Below are 22006 nucleotides of genomic sequence, written 5' to 3' on the forward strand. Positions count from 1 at the left end.
TCCTTTTATAGGTTTTCACTTAACAGTGGTCAGATATGTTTGGGTTTTTAACAACATGTAGGATTGGGTTGTTTAGGGAATGTGCCTGACTGTTGTGGCAGTCCTATTGCTCCAGCCTCTAGTCTCCTGTTCTTTGAAACTCTTCTCCTAGTGTCCTCCAGAGGGATATTTCTTTATTTTATTTTTTTTCCATTTATTTTTATTAGTTGGAGGCTAATTACTTTCTAAACTATAAGTTCAGTCATGTCAGTTGACTACTTTAGATTCTTGACAGACTTTCCCGTTCTTTAGGAGGCTCTTCATAAGTTAAATCCCTGTTTGCTCCTCCCAACCATCTCTTATAAAATTTCCCACCTTCCTCACTAAATTTACTTAATTTTTGCTGAACATCCCATGATGATTCATGATGTTAGCCTTTACACAAATTCTTCCTAATGTTTGTATTATCTGACACCAACTTTATACCTCATTTCACTTGGTCTTTCTTGGTAGCTCAGATGGTGAAGAATCTGCCTGCAGTGTAGGAGACCTGGGTTGGATCCATGGGCCAGGAAGATCCCCTGGAGAAGGAAATGGCTACCCACTCAGTATTCTTGCCTGGAGAATCCCATGGACAGAGGAGCCTAGCAGGCTACAGCCCCTGGATCACAAAGAGTTGGACATGACTGAGTGAATAAGCATGCATGCTACTCTACCTGGAAAATAGTTTTTTGTTTTTTTTTCTCTTCATAACACAATTCAAGTGCTCATCTTATTTTTTATGAATTGTCCTCCATACTCCTATAGGTTGATTTGGTCTGTATCTTTTGCCTTTGTGTCTTCACTGTACCTGACATTGAATTTTGTCAAAACACCAGTAACACTTAAAAATTTTTTTTTCCATGTTTGTGTCTCTTTTTTAAACTCTCTTAGTCAACTTTTTAACCCAAGTAGTTAAATTCCCCCCAAATAGTAATCTTTGGGATTCAGAAATGAGAAGCTATAATTCTTAGAAACTCTGGAGAATTCTTTAAATCATAAGTTGTTCTTAAAATATTTCCTGCAGTCTTTATATGCTATATTATTATTATTAAAAATTTGTTTAATATATGAAAAATATTAAGTTTAGTTGTGTTTATAAAGAACTGTAGCCTACAGTGACTAATCAAACACAGGAAAGCACCAGTGAATTGTTACTGGGTTTTTTGAATAAAATAACATTCAGGCAACTAACAGTACTGTAAAGAACCACATGTCAAATTGCCAAAGCAAGGACTTATTTTGCTTCCAACACTTGTTATTTCTTGAAACACCATTCATAAGATTTGTATATTTTATGCACATAAATGTATTTATATCAATATTTATTTTATTTGCAATAGTGATACACTCAGTATAAAACAGGGTCATGGACATATGCTTAAAAATTTTAATTGCAGTATATTAGTCAAATATACAACATAATGATTCAATACTTTTATAGATTATACTCCATTTAAAGTTATTAGGAAAAATGGCTATATGTATTCTTTAATTTACATTATATTAATTGAATTTTTATCAGGTGTTTTTGATTTATTTTAGTTGTGGGGAACTTTTACTAGTGTGTATGTCTGTGGCTGATTTAGAGTATGTGAAACTAGTGGAAAAGGATTTTACCACATATAGATTTGTCAAAACAAATAAAGCTATTAATTTGAAGCTTGTCATTAACATATTCTCCGCTGAAAAAGAGCAATCAAGCAAATTTAATCTACTCATACAAAATTAACTTTGTCCCTTGAGTCATTTAACATAATTGGGGTATTTCTTTTTGGTTGTATAAAACACTTGCATTTTTTGTAGAGATAAAAAAGGAAGACAGAAATAAGAATCTAATATTTATGAAAACCTAGAATTATTGGTATGTTTTATGTACTGAAAACTTGAGTTAGATGATAGAGAACTTGGTTTATGTTGAAGTCATACACATGAAACAAAGACTTCAGCAAGAGGATAGGACTTTCAGGTTACTTGGAGATTTAAGATGTATTAGAGATAAGAATGGAAAAGGCAGTAGCACCCCACTCCAGTACTCTTGCCTGGAAAATCCCATGGACGGAGGAGCCTGGTAGGCTGCAGTCCATGGGGTCGCGAAGAGTCAGACATGACTGAGCGACTTCACTTTCACTTTTCACTTTGATGCCTTGGAGAAGGAACTGGCAACCCACTCCAGTATTCTTGCCTGGAGAATCCCAGGGACAGGGGAGCCTGGTGGGCTGCTGTCTATGGGGTCGCACAGAGTTGGACACGACTGAAGTGACTTAGCAGCAGCAGCAGAGATCAGAAAGTTTATAAAACATGAATAACTGAGAGACGATGACTGGACATTAAAAAAAAAATAAACCAGTGATTTAAAATACAATTAAAATGATTATTTCATGAGGTAAGGAAAAAAGACAAAGAGAAATGAGAGAAAAAAGATGTATGTGATATATTTGGGAGTCTAACATTCTAGTCATAGATATTCTAGAAAGGGAAAATAAATAGAAGAAACAATAATAAAAACAAAGTAACATTTCCCTGAAATGAAGACAAATTTAAATCTTTCCTGGAAAGTCAGAGAGTGTTGTCGCCCTGAAACAAATAAACTACTAGTTATTTCTGTAGCAAAATGGGTTTGTTTGGGATCAACAAAGTATTGGAATTTGGGGATGGATTTCCCTGGTGGCTCAGTCAGTAAAGAATCTGCCTGCGGTGCAGGAGACCTGGGTTTGAGCCCTCGTCTGGGAAGATCCCCTGGAGGAGGATGGCATTCTTGCCTGGAGAATCCCCAAGGACAGAGGAACCTGGCAGATTTCAGTCCGTGGGGTCGCAAAGAGCTGGACACAACTGAGCCACTGAACACAGCAAAACCATGGTGAGATACACGTTCAAGTCCCACACAGCAGAGACAGGAGAACTCTTTTGAAGAGGGGAAAAGGAAACTGAGAGGTATATGGTAAACAGAGTCCATTGAAGGAACTGAAATTTGGAAATATAGTGGCTTTTCATTGGCAGAGCTCTTGTCAGGCAAGAAGAGGAAATGTTTTTTCCTTTTGGGCTGTGCTATCATAAAAGGTCCATCTAGTCAAAGCTATAGTTTTTCCAGTGGTCATGTATGGATGTGAGAGTTGGACTATAAAGAAAGCTGAGCGCCAAAGAACTGATGGTTTTGAACTGTGGTGTTGGAGAAGACTCTTGAGAGCCCCTTGGACTGCAAGGAGATCCAACCAGTCTATTCTCAAGGGAATCAGTCCTGAATATTCACTGGAAGGATTGATGCTGAGGCTGAAACTCCAATACTTTGGCCATCTGAAGAACTGACTCATTTGAAAAGACCCTGATGCTGGGAAAGATTGAAGGCAGGAGGAGAAGGGGGTGACAGAGGATGGTATGGTTGGATGGCATCACCAACTCAATGGACATGAGCTTGGGTAAACTCTGGGAGTTGGTGATGGACAGGGAGGCCTGGCGTGCTGCAGTGCATGGGGTCTCAAAGAGTTGGCCAGGACTGAGCGTCTGAACTGAACTGAACTGATCATCATAGAGTATGAGAGCTCCCCCTTCTGGTCTCTTGTCTGTCCCAATGAAGTGTCTTAGTTTTTCAGTGTTAACAAAAACTATTGTGAGAAAAAACCGACACTCAGATATATCCCAGTGGAATTTCTAAATTCTATGGACAGTCATTTTGTAAGATTTTAGATTGCAAAAGCAGGTACTGTCTTTTCAGCCTAAAAGGAAAAAGAATCAAATTGACATTGTTCTTCTTGTCTGTTACAGTAGATGCTAAAAGGTAGTGGAGCCATGTATTTCAGAGTTCCACAGGAAAAATATTCTGACGGTATTATATGTGTTCAACTTACAGATGTGTAACTATTTTTAATGGTACTGTGATATTATGACTTGTAATGAGAAATTTTTGTATATATATTTGTTTTTTGTCCAGTTTCTACGGCAGAGCTCCTAAAACCCTAGGAATTTCCTAAGAGACAAGAGCAATAAAGATATCTTTTGTGATGTTAATGAGCTGACTCCTGGACTGCACCTGAGGATAGGGGATGGTTACAAGGAGACCCAACCAAGTAGTTAGAGTTTAACTTTCAGTCCTATCTCTGTGACCTCAGAGAAGAGGAGAGGGGCTAGTGGGACAAATCTCTAATGGCCAGTGATTGAATCAATCATGTTTATCTAATGAAGCCTTCATAAAATCCCACAAAGGACTGAATTTAGAGAGCTTCCAGGTTGGTGAATATGGGGAGACTGGGGAGAGTGCTGTACCTGGAGAGAGCATGGAAATTCTATGTCCTTTTCTCTCTGAATCTCTTTAGCTGGCTGTTTCTGAGCTATCTCCTTTTATAATAAACCAGTTATCTAGTAAGTGAAATGAGTTCTGAGTTCCGTGAACTGCTCTAGCAAATTAATTGAAGCCCAGGAGGTTGTAGGAATGAACCTCTGACTTATAGCCAGTTGGTCAGAAGTACAGGTAACATCCTGGCCTTGTGATCTCGTTTGTCGCTGGTTGGTCAGAAGCACAGTAACTACCTGGGCTTTGGATTGGCGCCTGTAGTGGAGGGCAGTCTTGTGGGACAGAGGTCTTCATGTGTGGAATATGATGCTATCTCTGGGTAGATAGTGTCAGAATTGAACTGAATTAAGTTGAATTCTCAGACACCTTGCTGGTATCAAAAAATTGTTTGGTATTGTGTAGGAAGCCCTCCTCCCCCTACCTCCGTACACATTGGACTTGGATGCAGGAACTCAAGAAGGGTACCAAGACAGACATTTCAGACAGAATTCCTAAAGAAAGTTCTTTAGCCAAATGAACTTGAATCAGAATAATATCTCAAGTAAAGGAAAGATTAATTTATATAACTGAAATAATTGGAAATTCTTATGTCATGAGGTGTAAATCTTGGAATTTTTTTTTTCCGTTTCTATTACCACTGTGTTCTGTAGAAATTTTATTTTTTGGTCGATGAGCAGCATGCTCTTTAATAACATCTAATTCTAATTCTATGTGTTTTTACTTTCTATTAAAATAGTTACATTCAAACTATTGAGACTTATTTTTGCTTATTTTGTTTAAATAAAATCCATTGAAAAGTAACTACATAGTTGTAAAGTAATGATAAATTGTCAGTCATTACATCTCTGTGGTCAGAATCCAAATCAAGAAAATAGAATTTTATTAGGACTCCAGAAACCCCAACTGTGCTGTATTGTAGTTACTGCTCCCTCTAAAGGTAATTATTGTCTTGACTTCTAACACAGCATATTAGCTTTCCTCATTTTGAACTTGTTCAGATGGAACTTTTGTATATGTTTTTTGTATAAAGTCTTTTCTATATGACTTTTGAGAGCTCAATTTAATGTTTGTAAAACTCATTCATTTATGGAGAATAACAATAGTGTATTCTTTTTTCATTGCTGTGTTTTCATTCTTCTTTGTGAATATACCCCAGCTTATTCTTTGTCTACAGTCGAAGGTTAGTCTTTTTGCTATTGTGAATAGTACATGCTTGTACATGTCTTTTGATGTGTAAATGCTAAGTTGCTTCAGTTGTGTCTGACTCTTTGTGACCCCATGGGCCGTAGCCCACCAGGCTCTCCTGTCCGTGGGATTCTCCAGCCATGAATACTGGAGTGGGTTGCTGTGCCCTCCTGCAGGGCATCTTCCGAACCCAAGGACAGAACCCACGTCTCTTATGTCTCCTGCATTGGCAGGCAGGTTTTTCACAACTGCTGCTGCTGCTCCTAGCACCACCTCACTTTTGAACTGCTAGTCATAGGCTGTGTGTATGTGAATTTTTAATAAATATTGTTAAAGAGCTTTTCAGTGTTTATACCAATTTACGTTTCTACTAGCAGCATATGAAAATTCCAGTCGCTTCACATCCTTGCTAATGCTTAGTTTTCATTTTACTCATTCTGATAGATATACAGTGATATTTCATTCGGTATTAATTTGTGTTTTTTGTGATGACTAATGAAGTTGAGCAACTCTGTGTGTGTGTGTGTGTGTGTGTGAGACAAGGGACTTGTAACCAAACATGTAAAGAGCTCTTAAAAATCAATTAAAAATTTTTTAATGGCACACAACCCAATACAAAATGGACAAATATTAAACAGGCATTTCAAAAAGTAGATACTAAATACACACACACTGGTTTAGGTCTTCATTTTTATTGGTCTTGTCTGTTTGAAAATCTCATTCTCACATTACATTCAAAGCTTTCTGCCTTTGTGTGAGCAGTTTGGTGTGGAGGGGAATATGGAGATAGCACTCATACTTATTCCCTCACCTTCCTGTTCCCTCTGCCCCCGAATCCCTTCTTCACTTTTCTAGGAGGAAGGCAAAGGGCCAAAAGATGTCTTCTTATATTAATACAATGTGATAGCCCATGGCAAGGTTTATGACCCTTTTTCCCTTGTCCTTACTCCTAAATTGGTTTGTCCATAGCTTTCCACAGATAAATACTGCCACACCCAGGAGGTAGCCTCAGTCTGTATTCCTTTCAGTTCAGTTCAGTCTCACAGTCATGTCTGACTCTTTGTGACCTCATGGACTGCAGCACACCAGGCCTCCCTGTCCATCACCAACTCCTGGAGCTTTCTCAAACTCATGTCCATTGAGTAGGTGATGCCATCCAACCATCTCATCTTTTGTCTTCCCCTTCTCCTCCTAGCTTCAACCTTTCCTAACATCAGGATCTTTCCCAGTGAGCCAATTCTTCGCACGAGGTGGCCTAAGTATTGGAGCCTCAGCTTTAGCATCAGTCCTTCCAATGAATATTCAGGATTGATTTCCTTTATAATTAACTGGTTTGATCTCTTTGCAGTCCAAGGGACTCTCAAGAATCTTCTCCAACACCACAGTTCAAAAGCATCAATTCTTTGGTGCTCAGCTTTCTTTATGATCCAACTCTCACATCCATACATTACTACTGGAAAAACCATAGCTTTGACTAGACGGACCTTTCTTGGCAAAGTAGTCTCTGCTTTTTAATACTGTGTCTAGTTTTGTCACAGCTTTTCTTCCAAGGAGCAAGCATCTTTTAATTTCATGGCTGCAGTCACCATCTGCAGTGATTTTGGAGTCCAAGAAAATAAACTGTCACTGTCCATTGTTTCAGGGCTTCCCTGGTAACTCAGTTGGTAAAGAATTCACCTGCAATGCAGGATTGCCTGCAATGCAGGAGACCCCAGTTCAGTTCCTGAGTTGGGAAGATCTGCTGGAGAAGGAATGGGCTGGAGAAGGGATGGGCTACCCACTCCAGTATTCTTGGGGTTCCCTTGTGGCTCAGCTGGTAAAGAATCCGCTTGCAATGCAGGAGACCTGGGTTTGATTCCTGGGTTGTGAAGATCCCCTGAAGAAGGGAAAGGCTACCTACTCCAGTATTCTGGCCTAAAGAAGTTGTTTCCCCATCTATTTGCCATGAAGTGATGGCACCAGACGCCATGATCTCAGTTTTCTGAATGTTGAGTTTTAAGCCAGCCTTTTCACTCTCCTCTTTCTCTTTCATCAAGAGGCTCTTCAGTTCCTCTTTGCTCTTTGCCATAAGGGTGGTGTCATCTGCATATCTGAGGTTATTTATATTTCTTCTGGCAATCTTGATTCCAGCTTGTGCTTCCTCCAGCCCAGCATTTCACATGATGTACTCTGCATATAAATTAAATAAGCAGGGTGGCAATATACAGCCTTGTCATACTCCTTTCCCAGTTTTGAAACAGTCTGTTCAAAATTCATGACTGAAGCAATTGAGCACACCCCCTATGTTGTGTGATACAATAGCCATTGTTCACCTGAGGCATTCAAGCACCTGAAATATGGCTCGTCCTAATTGCAGTGTGCTATAATGTAAAATAGACACTGATTTTGAAAGCAGTGCAAAAAATGTAAAAATACGTCAATAATTTTTACATCAGTTACACGTTGAAATGCTGTTTGGATATTCTCAGTTAAATAAAATATACAAAAATTAACTTAATCTCTTTAAAAAATCTTTTTAATGTGGCTACTAGAAAATTTAAATTTACATGTATGGCTCACGTTATTTCAAATTCATTACACCCATATGAGACACTTTTAGCCCATGATAGTAAAATTACATCATGACTATGGAGATGAGAACTTAACTTACAACATGTGTACATGTCCAGTTCATCCAAAGGTTGGAAGCAAACTATTAAGATACAAATTGAAAATGAGGGCTTTGTTTTCATTGCCTGAAAATTATCTGATATATAAGAAGACCGTTCCTACATACCCTGACCATGCTTGAGGCATGCAGTGGGCATTCCGTATATTTCCATGTCTGGAGCCTTGGGGTGATCTCAAGTGTCTAGAGTCAGGTAAGAATCAAGAAAAGCTGTAAGTTTTATGTGCTCCTTGAGGATTTGTCCCATAGGTTGGTAGAGGGTTTAATGATGATCAGTTTGGGGAGTAGCTGTGTTTAAGTCTTATTTGCTATACCTGAGAATATTGGCCTGAGAAACTCAGACTTTATTTAGTTTATTTAGGCATAATGTTAAATATGTGAGAGCTTAGGGAACACAATATTCTCAATGAACATCCAGGTTATTTGAAACTTCTGTGGAAAACCTATTTTGTTTATATTTGTTCTGAAACATATTAATCCAATATGAAATATTAGTACAAATAGTATAACAACAGAAATTAAATCTTTGGTAATTGGGGCTCTCTTATTGTCTCAGACCACTCATTGTGGGCACAAATTCTCACATATGGAATTGAAAACATAGATAAGTCTGTATCAGAGATGGAATTGAGTGTGTATTAGACTAAGACCAAAGACCTATAAATTTCCTTTTTTGGGGGAATAAATATGTAATAATATTAAAATAGGTAGCAAAATTTTAAATTAAGGTTTTAGTTGGGAGATCTGGGTCTGGCTTAATCTTTCAAATGTGTGTAGATGGTCTGTGGATATATGTCTAAGGCAGTCAAATATATTTATATGTATGCTAAATTTCTATTCTAAACATCCTGTTTAGAAAAAGATGTATCCACATTTATTCTGTTTAGGAAAGAAGATATGCACTGGATATGTTTTCCCCAGGCTCCTATTATAAGTAATTCCTTTTTTAAAATAGTGAGAAGCTGAGAAGGTATAGGTAAATGAAATCTACAGACCTTTAATCTTATTTTAGTTATAAATATCAGTATCTTCCCCTACTAAATATTTATAAGGTCTAATAACATGCAGGAAATTTGAAAATAATTTAAGTTAATTTACAGTATTTTCTCATTTCTTTTCCATTCTTTGCCAAAGATATTTCTGGGTAACATAGCATGCTAGTCAGCTTTAACTGAAACCTGACTTTCCCCAAGGGACACCAGTGCCGTTGCAGTTCTCTCTGATGAAGATATCTCATCATCCATGCATCTCACTCATGCATGTAGAAACCTCAGTCATTCTTTGGCTCTTATCCTATTCATATGGGTGCCACATCCATTAGGTTTTATTTTAGGTATATTGATACCTGCTTGAATTTCCTACCTCTTCTCTACCTCTGTATCTCCACTAGTTCCATTTTTTGTTTCTTCCCCAGATTGTTAAAACAGACTGCTAACTTGACTCCCTAAAACCAGTTTGTTCACTCTTGTCACCTTCTTGTAACGAGAGCTTTCCTATAACACTTGACCCCACCCAGAAACATGCTTAGTATGTTTCTGATAACCTCTAGGTCCAAGTTGCTTAGAATAGACTAAGCTCTTCACAATCTGGAGCAAACCTATCTTTTCTCCCTCGTATTTTATTATTTAAAAAACTTTTTTCCATGAAAAATACTTGATAATTTTGACTATTCAAACAATTCAGAGGTGATTAATTATTTTTGCTTGCATTTTTCTATGTTAATGTAAATATTTATTATCAGTATGATGGTAATGATAATAGTCTCTCTCTTATAGTTATGTGGATGTAAATGAGTTAATGTAGATAAAACATTTAGTGCATTGATTCACACAATATTACGCAACTTTTTTTTCACTTACTCTGTTTTCAAGGTGAATATATATAGGTCAAACATTTGTTTTAACAGTTGCATTAAAACAAACAAACAAAAAAAACAGTTGCATAATCCACGGTGTAGATGAATCTTGATTAATTTTTCTCTTTTTTATGAGCTATATCTTCTTTATTTTTAAAATTATACATATTTTTGTGCCTGTAGTCTTCATATTAATACTTTTTTCCCATAGACATGTGGAGAAATTTTCAGGAAAACATTGTGAAGTGAAGAAATTATGTGATCTACTACCACCAATTATAAATAATACTAAAAAATCTGATTCTAGTGCCAGAATAGAGAAATTGGTTACTACAAGAGAACCCCTAAAATAGATCAGTACTACATACCTTCAAGATATTGTGAGCTTTGTTCCAGAGCACTGCAATAAAGCAAATATCGCAATAAAGCGAGTCACATGGGTATTTTTGTTTCCCAGGCATACAGAAGTTATGTTTATATCATGCTGTAGTCTGTTAAGTGTATAGTGCCATTATGTTAAAAAAAGTCTGTGGACATACCTTAATTAAAACATACTTTATTTTTAGTAATGATAACCATCATCTGAGCTTTTAGGAAGTTGTAATCTTTTGGCTGGTGAAATGTCTTGCCTTGATGTTGATAGCTGCTAACTGACCTGGGTGGTGCTTGCTGAGCGTTGGGGTGCCTGTGGCAATTTCATAACACAACAATGAAGTTTGCCCTATCTATTAATGCTTCCTTCTTTGAATGATTTCTTTGTTGCAGGGGGTGTTGTTTCAAAGCATTTTACACACATCAGAACCTCTTTCAATATAGAAGTCAATCCTCTCAAACCCTGTTGCTGCTTCATTAAGTTTTTGTGGTATTCTAAATTCTTTGAAGACTTTTAACATTCTTCAGAGTGCCTTCATCAGAATAGATTCTGTCTCAAGAAACCACTTCTTTTGCTCGTTCACAAGAACCAACTCCTTACACTTTCAAAGTCTATCATGAGATTGTAGCAATTTGGTCATCTCTTTGGGCTCCATTTTTCATTTTCTTGCTATTTCCACCACATTTGCAGTTACTTCTTCCACTGAAGTATAAAGTATGAGGCCCTCAAAGACATCTATGAGGGTTGAAGTCAACTGCTTCCAAACTCCCATTAGTGTTGATATTTTTACTTCATCCCATCAATCACAAATGTCCTTAATGGCATCCAGAAGGGTAAATTGTTTTCAGAAAGTTTTCATTTGACTTTGTCCAGATCCATCAGAGGAATCATTATCTATGGCAGCTACAGTATTACAAAATGTATCTTAAATAATAAGACTTAAAAATTAAAATCACTCCTTGATCTGTGGGCTACAAAATGGATATTGTGTTGGCAAGGTGTGAAAACAACATTAATCTCATTGTATATCTCCATCAGAGGTCTTGGGTGACCAGATGTATTGTCACTGAGCAGTAATATTTGGAAAGGAGTATTTTTCCTGAGTAATAAGTGGGCTTAAAATATTCAGTAAACCTTGTTGTAAACAGATGTGCTGTCATTCAGGCTTTCTTGTTCCATTTATAGAGCATAGAGTAGATTTAGCATAATTCTTAAGGGCCCTAGGATTTTCAGAATGATAAATTTATTTTGAATTAATTGATTTATTTTTTAAATTGACGTATAGTTGATTTACAGTTGCCTTCAATTTTGAGTCACTAGCTGCATTAGCTCCTAACAAAAGAGCCAGTCTGTCTTTGAAGCTTTGAAGCCAGACTCTGACTTCTCTATAGCTATGAAAGTTTTAGATGGCATTGTCTTCTAATGTAAGGCTGTTTTGTCTCCATCGAAAACTCTGTTGTTTACTGTGTTTCCCTTGTGACTCAGTGGGTAAAGAATCCGCCTGCAATGCCAGAGACCTGGGTTTTATCCCTGGAGTGGGAAGATCCCCTGGAGAAGGAAAAGGCTACCTACTCACTCCAGTATTCTGGCCTGGAGAATTTCATGGACTGTATAGTCCATGGGGTTGCAAAGAGTTGGACACGACTGAGCTACTATCACTCTCACTGTAGCCATGTTATTTAGTTATCTTAACTATATCTTCTGGATAACTTGCTACAGCTTCTACATTAGCACTTGCTTCATCTTGCACTTTTATGTGATGCGCTTATGTGATTCTTTCCTCAAATTGTAGTTTTCTGAGTGGCAGTGCTGGCCTTGACTGTGGTTGTGAGTCCTAACAATGCCCAAGTTGTCATAGTTACCTTGGCCAGGGGTATCAAGCAGTTGATGGTGCAGGAAGCATTGCTGACAATCTTGAGAGAGTTGACATACTTCTCATAGTTTATCCTCATCACAAACATGGGGGCATGTGGAATCCTCCTGGAGCAGGCCTCAAACCCATGTCCCCTTCATTAGCAGGTATATTCTTAACTTCTGGACCACCAGGAAAGTCCTATTCTTGATCTTAAGGGGAATGCATTCAGTCTTTTATCCGTAAGATGATGTTAGCTATAGCTTTTTTGTAGATGTCTTTTATCCATTCAGTTCAGTTCAGTAGCTCAGTCATGTCCAACTCTTTGTGACCGCATGGACTGCAGCATGCCAGGCTTCCCTGTCCATCACCAACTCCTGGAACTCACTCAAACTCATGTCCATCGAGTCGGTGATGCCATTCAACCATCTCAGCCTCTGTCATTCCCTTCTTCTCCTGCCTTCAATCTTTCCCGGCATCAGGGTCTTTTCCAAGGAGTCGGTTCTTTGCATCAGGTGGCCAAAGTATTGGAGTTTCAGCTTTAACATCAGGCTTTCCAATGAATATGCTGGACTTATTTCCTTTAGGATTGACTGGTTTGATCTCCTTGCAGTCCAAGGGACTCTCAAGAGTCTTCTCCAACACCACAGTTCAAAACCATCAATTCCTTGACACTCAGTTTTCTTTATAGTCCAACTCCCACATCCATATATGACTACTGGAAAATCATAGCTTTGACTAGGTGGACCTTGGTCAGCAAAGTAATGTCTCTGCTTTTTAATATGCTGTGTAGGTTGGTCATAACTTTTCTTCCAAGGAGCAAGCATCTTTTAATTTCATGGCCGCAGTCACCACCTGCAGTGATTTTTGAAGTCTCACTGTTTCCATTATTTCCCTATCTATTTGCCATGAAATGATAGGACGGGATGCCATGATCTTCATTTTTTGAATGTTGAGTTTTAAGCCAGCTGTTTCACTCTCCTCTTTCACTTTCATCAAGAGGCACTTTAGTTCTTCTTCACTTTCTGCCATAAGGGTGATGTCATCCACACATCTGAGGTTATTGGTATTTCTCCCGGCAGTGTTGATTCCAGCTTGTGCTTCATCCAGCCTGGCATTTCACATGATGTACTCTGCATGTAAGTTAAATAAGCAGAGTGACAGAAATTAAAGATTTACTGAGCATGGCCCTACTTATCAGAACAACATCCAGTTTCCCCCACAGTTGGTCTCTCCTAACAGGAAGCTTCCAAAAGCCTCTTATCCTTATCCATCAGAGGGCAGACAGAATGTAAACCACAATCACAGAAACCTAATCAAACTGAATGCATGGACCACAGCCTTGTCTAACAGTGAAACTATGAGCCATGCCATGTAGGGCCACCCAAGACAGATGGATCATGCTGGAGATTTCTAACAAAACGTGGTCCACTGGAGAAGGGGATGGCAAACCACTTCAGTATACTTGCCTTGAGAACTGCATGAATAGTATGAAAAGGCAAAAAGATGTCTTTTATAAATTGATTGAATTTCTTTCTATTCCAGTTTACCAACAGTTTTTCTTAGGAATTGATGTTGGAGTTTGGCAAATATCACTTCCATATCTGTTGAGATAATCAAGATTTTTCATTTTTAGTTTGTTAATATAGTAATTTATGAATGTTAAATTTGCATTCCTGAAATAAACTTCATTTCATCATGGTGTAATATTCTTTTTATGTATTGTTGGATTCAACTTGCTAGAATTTTGCTGAGAATTCTTGCATCTATATTCATGAGAGATATATTGATCTGTAGTTCTTTTTTGTCATGTGTTTTTGGTCTCGTAGAACACTGATCTCATAGAATGTTAGGCATTATTTGTGCCTCTTCAGTATATTGGAATGATTTTTGTAGAATTGATATTATTTCTTTTTTAAGTACCTGGCATAATTTCCCACTGAAGCCATTTAAACCTGCAGGGTTTTTTTGTTTTATGAGGAATATTTGTAATTACAAGTTAACATTCAGTTTCTTTAATAGATGTAGGGCTATCAGGTTATACATTTTTTAAAAAGATTAGTTTGGTGGTTTTCAAGAAGCTTGCCCATTTCATCTTAAGTTTTCTAATTTGTTGATACAATGTTATTAAAAATTATTCTCCTTCTGTTCCTGTCTTTAGAATATGTAGTGATACTACTTCTCTGCTCCTAATTTGATAATTTATATCTTCTATTTTTATGTTTACCTATAGGTTTTTAAATTTATAGCATATTTTGTAAAAAATCACTTTTCTTGATTTTCTCTATTGTTAGCCTGTTTTTTTATTTCATTGTTTTCCTTTCTTCTGCTTACTTTGGGGTAATATACTCTAACTGTTTTTTAAAGTGGAAGCTGAGATCATCAATTTAGAACCTCTCTCTGATCTATTCAGTTCAGTTCAGTTCAGTCACTCAGTCATGTCTGACTCTTTGCGACCCTATGAACCGCAGCATGCCAGGCCTCCCTGTCCATCATCAACTCCCAGAGTCCACGAAACCCATGTCCATCGAGTCAGTGATGCCATCCAACCATCTTATCCTCTGTCGTCCCCTTCTCCTCCTGCCCTCAATCTTTCCCAGCATCAGGGTCTTTTCCAATGAGTCAGCTCTTCGCATCAGGTGGCCAAAGTATTGGAGTTTCAGCTTCAACATCAGTCCTTCCAATGAACACCCGTTCGGTTCAGTTCAGTTCAGTTGCTCAGGCATGTCCGACTCTTTGCAACCCCATGAATTGCAGCACACTAAGCCTCCCTGTCCATCACCAACTCCCAGAGTCCACTCAAACTCATGTCCATCGAGTCAGTGATGCCATCCAGCCATCTCATCCTCTGTTGTCCCCTTCTCCTCCTGCCCCCAATCCCTCCCAGCATCAGGCTCTTTTCCAATGAGTCAACTCTTCGCATGAGGTGGCCAAAGTACTGGAGTTTTAGCCTCAGTATCAGTCCTTCCAATGAACACCCAGGACTAATCTCCTCTAGGATGGACTGGTTGGATCTCCTTGCAGTCCAAGGGACTCTCGAGAGTTTTCTCCAACACCACAGTTCAAAAGCATCAATTTTTCAGCGCTCAGCTTTCTTCACAGTACAACTCTCACATCCATACATGACCACTGGAAAAACCATAGCCTTGACTAGACAGACTTTGTTGGAAAAGTAATGTCTCTGCTTTTTAATATGCTATCTAGTTTGGTCATAACCAGAAAAACATCTATTTCTGCTTTATTGACTGTGCCAAAGCTTTGACTGTGTGGATCACAATAAACTGTGGAAAATTCTGAAAGAGATGGGAATACCAGACCACCTCACCTGCTTCTTGAGAATACCCATTAGTGTCATTTTAATACTATAAATTTTCCTTTAGATATTTAGTTGCATCTGAAAAGTTTTGATATTTTGTTTATTTCTATTTCAGTTGTAAATATTTTCCAAAATCTTTATGATATTGTCTCGGACTTATGTGTTATTCAGTTTCAAATATTTGTGGATAGTAAAGATACTCTTCTATGAATGATTTTTAATTGAATTTCATTAGAGTCAGAGAACATATTTTGTGTTATTTGAATCTTTTGAACTTATTGAGTTTTGTTTTATGATCCACAATATAGTATATATTGATAAATGTCCTGTGTTCACTTGAAAAGAATATGTATTCTGCTGTTATTGCATTGGTTCTATAAATGTCAGCTCAAGTTGGTTGGGGTGTGGTGTGTGTGTGTGTGTGTGCACATGCATCCTCAGTCATGTCCGACTCTTTGCAACCCCACGGACTGTAGCCCACCAGGCACCTCTGTTCATGGAATTTTCTAGGCTGGAATACTGGAGCACCTTGCCATTTCCTTCTCTAAGAGATCTTCCTCACCTAGGGATAGAACCCTGGTCTCTTACATTGTCAGGTGGATTCTTTTTACCAGCTGAGCCACCAAGGAAGCCCCCAGTTTGTTGGTAGTGTTATTCAAGTCTTATATCCCCCTACTGATTTTCTGTTTACTTGTTATATCAATTATTGAGAGGTATTAAAATCTCCAAGTGGATAGGTCTATTTCTATTTCTTTTTGCAATAGTATCAATTTTTTGCTTCATGTATTTTGAAATTCTGTTGTCGTTGTTCAGTCACTAAGTCAGGTCTGACTTTTTGTGACCCCATGGACTGCAACAGGCCAGGCTTCCCTGTCCATCACCAACTCCCAGAGTTTGCTCAAACTCATGTCACTGAGTTGGTGATGCCATCCTCTGTGGTCCCCTTCTCCTCCTAGCTTCAATCTTTCCCAGCACCAGGGTCTTTTCCAAGAAGTCAGTTCTTTGCATCAGGTGGCCAAAGTATTGGAGTTTCAGCTTCAGTATCAGTCCTTCCAATGAATATTCAGGACTGATTTCCTTTAGGATGGACTGGTTGGATCTCCTTGCAGTCCAAGGGACTCTCAAGAGTCTTCTCCAGCATCACAGTTCAAAACCATCAATTCTTCAGGACTCAGCTTTCTTTATAGTCCAACTCTCACATCCATACATGACTACTGGAAAAACCACAGCTTTGACTAGACAGACTTTTGTTTGCAAAGTAATGTGTCTGCTTTTTAATATGCTGTGTAGGTTGGTCATAACTTTTCTTCCAAGGAGCAAGCGTCTTTTAATTTCATGGCTGCACTCACCATCTACAGTGATTTTGAAGCCCCCAAAATAAAGTCTGTCACTGTTTCCATAGTTTCCCCATCTATTTGCCATGAAGTGATGGCACCAGATGCCATGATCTTAGTTTTCTGAATGTTGAGCTTTAAACAAATTTTTTCACTCTCTTCTTTCACTTTCATCAAGAGGTTCTTTAGTTCATCTTTGCTTTCCGCCATGAGGGTGGTGTCATCTGCATATCTGAGGTTACTAATAATTCTCCCGGCAATCTTGATTCCAGCTTGTGCTTCATCCAGCCCGGCATTTTACATAACGTACTCTGCATATAAGTTAAATAAGCAGGGTGACAATATACAGCCTTAATGTACTTCTTTCCTGATTTGGAACCAGTCTGTTGTTCCATATCCAGTTCTAACTGTTGCTTCTTGACCTGCATACAGATTTCTCAGGAGGCAGGTCAGGTGGTCTGGTATTCCCTTTTCTTTAAGAATTTTCCACAGTTTGTTGTGATCCACACAGTCAAAGGCTTTGGCATAGTCAATAAAGCAAAAGTAGACGTTTTTCTGGAACTCTCTTGCTTTTTCAGTGATCCTGCAGATGTTGCGATTTGATCTCTGATTCCCAGGAATCAAACAGGGATTTCCTACCTTGCAGGCAGATTCTTTACCAACTGAGCTATCAGGGAAGCCCTATGTATCTCTATGTTTAAAGCTAATTTCTTGTAGTGAGCATACAGTTGGGTCTTACTTTCTTTAACCCAGTCTGATGATACTTTTTTAAACTGGGATGATTAAACAATTAATGGTTATTGTAATTGTTGATGTGATTATTTTTGTCATTGATGTGGTTAAACCTATCATCTAATAGTTTCGTTTGTATTTGTATCAAATCTTCCTTATTTCTCTCTTCTGCTTTTTTGTTCTTTTGCTTCTTGAATTATTATTATTTTTTGGATTTCACATTATTTTAAATGAGTACATTGCATTTGTTTTAACACTTGTTTTTACCTGTGGCTTATTTGTTCATTAAAATAATCAATTATTTTATTTATAATTTAGCATATATTTGTTAAATAACTGTTGTATTCAATATTTAGAGAAAAATTATTGGAACAGGTGAATCTTGATCTAGGCTTTGGAAGAATGGTAAGATATGCTTGGTTAGAAAATCTGTCATAGGTTAGTAGAAGGGCATGAGTAAAGGCACAAAGGTGGAAATTAATAGGGCGAGATGGGTAAATTAGCAAGAGAAACAAAGGTATAAAAGTTTTAAGAACATAGTAGGAGACTAAAAATGCTTCAAGGATTGATTTAGAAAAAAAAAGATTGTTAAAAGTCTAACAATCTTAATGAAATTGTAAAACATATGCATATTTTATAACTTTCCTGGTTTAATTGTCACTTTTTTTTATTCTCAGGAGGTAAGCTACCACTAAAGGAAATAAACGACTGGATTGAAATGAAGTTAAGATAAAGATTAAGTTAAAATCTTACAATTGACTAGTTATATTTGGTCAGTAATTTCCTCAAGACCTTCTTTATTACCAAATAGTTTGATTCTTATCTCACTTTTTTTCGGGGGGGGGGGCAGTTTCCTGTTTTAAATTGAATAATGCTTTCTCTTGGTTTTATTTACTCTTGGACAACTCTCAGTCTTCTTCATGTAACTTTTTATCCATGCTGGACCCTGAAGTATTGTTAATTATCCATGGTTCTGTTGTCAGTCCCATATTTTTCTTTCTTTCCTTTTTTCCTCACAGTATACTTTGGTATAGGTTCTCTGACCATTTCAATAAGGGCTGGGAGGTTTTCAGATTTTGAGTTGTCTTGAACTTGGAACTATCTACCCAACTTAGGTTTGATTTCTTTTTTTTTCGTATAGGGATTGATATTTTGGCTAATATCAACATTTGAGAGAAGGTTTCACCTTGCCTTCATATACACATTTTCCTCTGAGGTATTTGAGCCTGATGGCCTCTCCTAGGAGGTCACCATGTTGATACTGAACTTAGTATGGACAGCCAGTTGGCATAGTGCACCGCAGCCCAGAACTCCTGGGTTCAAGCAGTTCTCCAGCCTCAGCCTCCTGCGTAGCTGAGATGCATGCCACCATGCCCAGCTGATGGCCTCTCTTAAGGAGTGTGAAATCAAGCACTACCTTGGTTTTATCTTCTAACAATTTTTTGAACAAACATAACAAATATAATAGATGCTAGTGCTATGTTCAACTACTGCCCTAAGTGCTTTATTTTTTTTCTCTTTTTTTTCTTTTTTATTTATTTTTATTAGTTGGAGGCTAATTACTTTACAATATTGTATTGGTTTTTGCCATACATTGACATGAATCAGCCATGGATTTACATGTGTTCCCCATCCCGATCCCCCCTCCCGTCTCCCTCTCCACCCGATCCCTCTGGGTCTTCCCAGTGCACCAGGCCCGAGCACTTGTCTCATGCATCCAACCTGGGCTGGTGATCTGTTTCATCCTAGATAATATACATGTTTCGATGCTGTTCTCTCAAAACATCCCACCCTCGCCTTCTCCCACAGAGTCCCAGAGTCTGTTCTGTACATCTGTGTCTCTTTTTCTGTTTTGCATATAGGGCTATCGTTACCATCTTTTTAAATTTCATATATATGCATTAGTATACTGTATTGGTCTTTATCTTTCTGGCTTATTTCACTCTGTATAATGGACTCCAGTTTCATCCATCTCATTAGAACTGATTCAAATGAATTCTTTTTAATGGCTGAGTAATATTCCATGGTGTATATGTACCACAGCTTCCTTATTCATTCGTCTTCTGATGGGCATCTAGGTTGCTTCCATGTTCTGGCAATTATAAACAGTGCTGTGATGAATATTGGGGAGCACGTGTCTCTTTCAGATCTGCTTTCCTCGGTGTGTATACCCAGGAGTGGAATTGCTGGGTCATATGGCAGTTCTATTTTCAGTCTTTTAAGGAATCTTCACACTGTTCTCCATAGTGGCTGTACTAGTTTGCATTCCCACCAATGCCCTAGCTTTATAAGTACTGATTCATTTGATCCTCACAACATTTTAAGGTAGTAGTACTATTATCATCATCTCTATTTTGCAGACAAGGAATTAAATACTTCAGAGAGGTTAAATACTTTATCCAGGGCTACCCCCAGCAAGTAATGGAGCCAGGTTTTTGAAATCGGGTTGTCTAACTTAAGAACCATGCTTCTAACTAGATATTTTCGTAGTTTTCTGGAGATCCTTACTTTTACGTAAGTATGTCAGATACTTGAAATTAAATGTGTCCAAGCCTGAAGTCATTGTTTGCTTTCCATCTGCACTGTCTTCCTCCAGCAGATTTGCCTTCTTTTCATATCTTAGTTCATGTCATTTTCCTTTCAGTCATTTAGACATTTAATTTGAGTGATTCTGTGCTAACTATTGTACTTTCTCCTTCCTTCAGTTGATCCCTGTATCTTATTGGTTTGACTTTTTATAACTGTCGAATAAGAACATTCTACTCATTTTCATTGTCTCAACTTAGTTTAAGTGAGTTGTGACCTCTCGTTTGGCATATTTAGCCATTATTCTCTTCTTGGAGACACTTGTGTGCTCTCTGACACCTTGATGATCTTACTGGTCTGTACTTGTTAGTTTGTGTGTCTCTCTTCTCCGTTAGACTCTGCTCTTGTAAAGAAGGACCTTGAATTATGACTGTGTACTGTGAGTACTTAGCTTAATATGTGGCATATAATTGGTACACAGTAAATATTTTGTGAACACATGAACTAGTTTGTCATTATATGTTAGTTTTGATGGCTTTGATAACATCAGATAGTTTCTGGAGAGATTTACTTTTGGAAAACTGTCTTTCCATGCCTATTTTTTTAAAACTATAGTTTCTATAATTGTAGTGATCAAGGATAAAGTGGATTCTTTCTTATATGTTATCTTCAAAATATATTGTATAGCAAAATAAATTCAAAATTACTAGAACCTTTTTATGGTTTGTGATAATCAAATCTAGTTATATTTTCAAGGGTGAAATATGTTTTATATTCTCTTGGTAGCAATGGAACAGCAAGAAGTGTTTATATTCTTTCTGTATGCAAATATGTAACTTATGTAAACCACTGCCATCTCAGAATGAGTGTGTTAAAAGAGGAGGCAGGTGAATTAAATGTTTCTTCTTGGTAAAGAATATAACAGTTGAATGTTAATTGCATCCAAAATTTAAGTAATGACCGAAATTAAGTCATTCAGTCATGTCCGACTCTTTGCGACCCTGTGAACTGTAACCCACCAGGCTCCTCCGTCCATGGGATTCTCCAGGCAAGAATACTGGAGTGGGTTGCCGTTTCCTTCTCCAGGGGATCTTCCCAACCCAGGGATTGAACCCAGGTCTCCCGCATTGCAGGCGGACGCTTTAACATCTGAGCCACCTGGGAAGCCCTATAACCGAAAGTGACAGGGAATTTTGGGGTCCAAATTTAAAGTATACCAGGGGGTCTGCATCTGCTAATAATTTCTAATGATAGCTATATTCACTGATAATTTCTCTGTGTCAAATAAATGAATAAAGATATTGTTCTGAGGGGAGTGCAGGAAAGGTGGCGGTTGTTTTCTACATGAGTAAAATCCTCATATGAAACATGCTGCTGTCTGTGAGACTAACAGGCTTCCTTCTGTTTTGCAAAGCACAGTTCTGCCCCCTGTTAACTGTGTGCCTGTGCTTTATTTGCAGCATCTGGCGAGGCCCCAACGTGAACTGCACAGACAGTTCGGGCTACACGGCTTTACACCATGCAGCCTTAAATGGACATAAGTAAGTGCCACTTATTTGGACTGGAATCTGTGTGTATTTAGTTACATGTGATGAAGTTAATTATGTCTGATGGTTCCTGTCTCAGGTTGCCGTGAGTCCCCTGGGCTTAGATGAATTTGGAGAACCACCAGGTGTTCAACACTTGACATGTTGAAAGTGGTAGGAATGTTGCTGAGGATAAGTAGGCGCAGGGTGCAGATCAAGTCAAAGATCACCCAGGGAAAATGGAAGACGTGGCAGGACCATGTTAGTCATATGTACATTTGGCATGGGAATGGGATAAACCAGGGGTTCCCAACCCCTGGACTGCAGAGGGGT

General features: G+C 38.1%; 1 protein-coding gene across 15 annotated transcripts in view; it reads left to right on the forward strand.

The window, feature by feature from the left end:
• ANKS1B (ankyrin repeat and sterile alpha motif domain containing 1B) overlaps positions 1-22006 on the forward strand; it is a 1083120-nt gene that overhangs the window by 122878 nt on the left and 938236 nt on the right. For 14 of the 15 annotated variants that reach the window (XM_070454108.1, XM_070454113.1, XM_070454115.1 and 11 more), the window contains exon 2: positions 21608-21688. The exons of the other annotated variant lie outside the window; for it this stretch is intronic. In XM_070454108.1, the coding sequence (XP_070310209.1) occupies positions 21608-21688 (81 nt within the window). The remainder of the gene's footprint in view (positions 1-21607; positions 21689-22006) is intronic. 15 annotated transcript variants of the gene reach the window in all.

Source organism: Odocoileus virginianus, chromosome 23 (genome assembly GCF_023699985.2).
Source record: "Odocoileus virginianus isolate 20LAN1187 ecotype Illinois chromosome 23, Ovbor_1.2, whole genome shotgun sequence".
Taxonomy (NCBI): domain Eukaryota; kingdom Metazoa; phylum Chordata; class Mammalia; order Artiodactyla; family Cervidae; genus Odocoileus; species Odocoileus virginianus.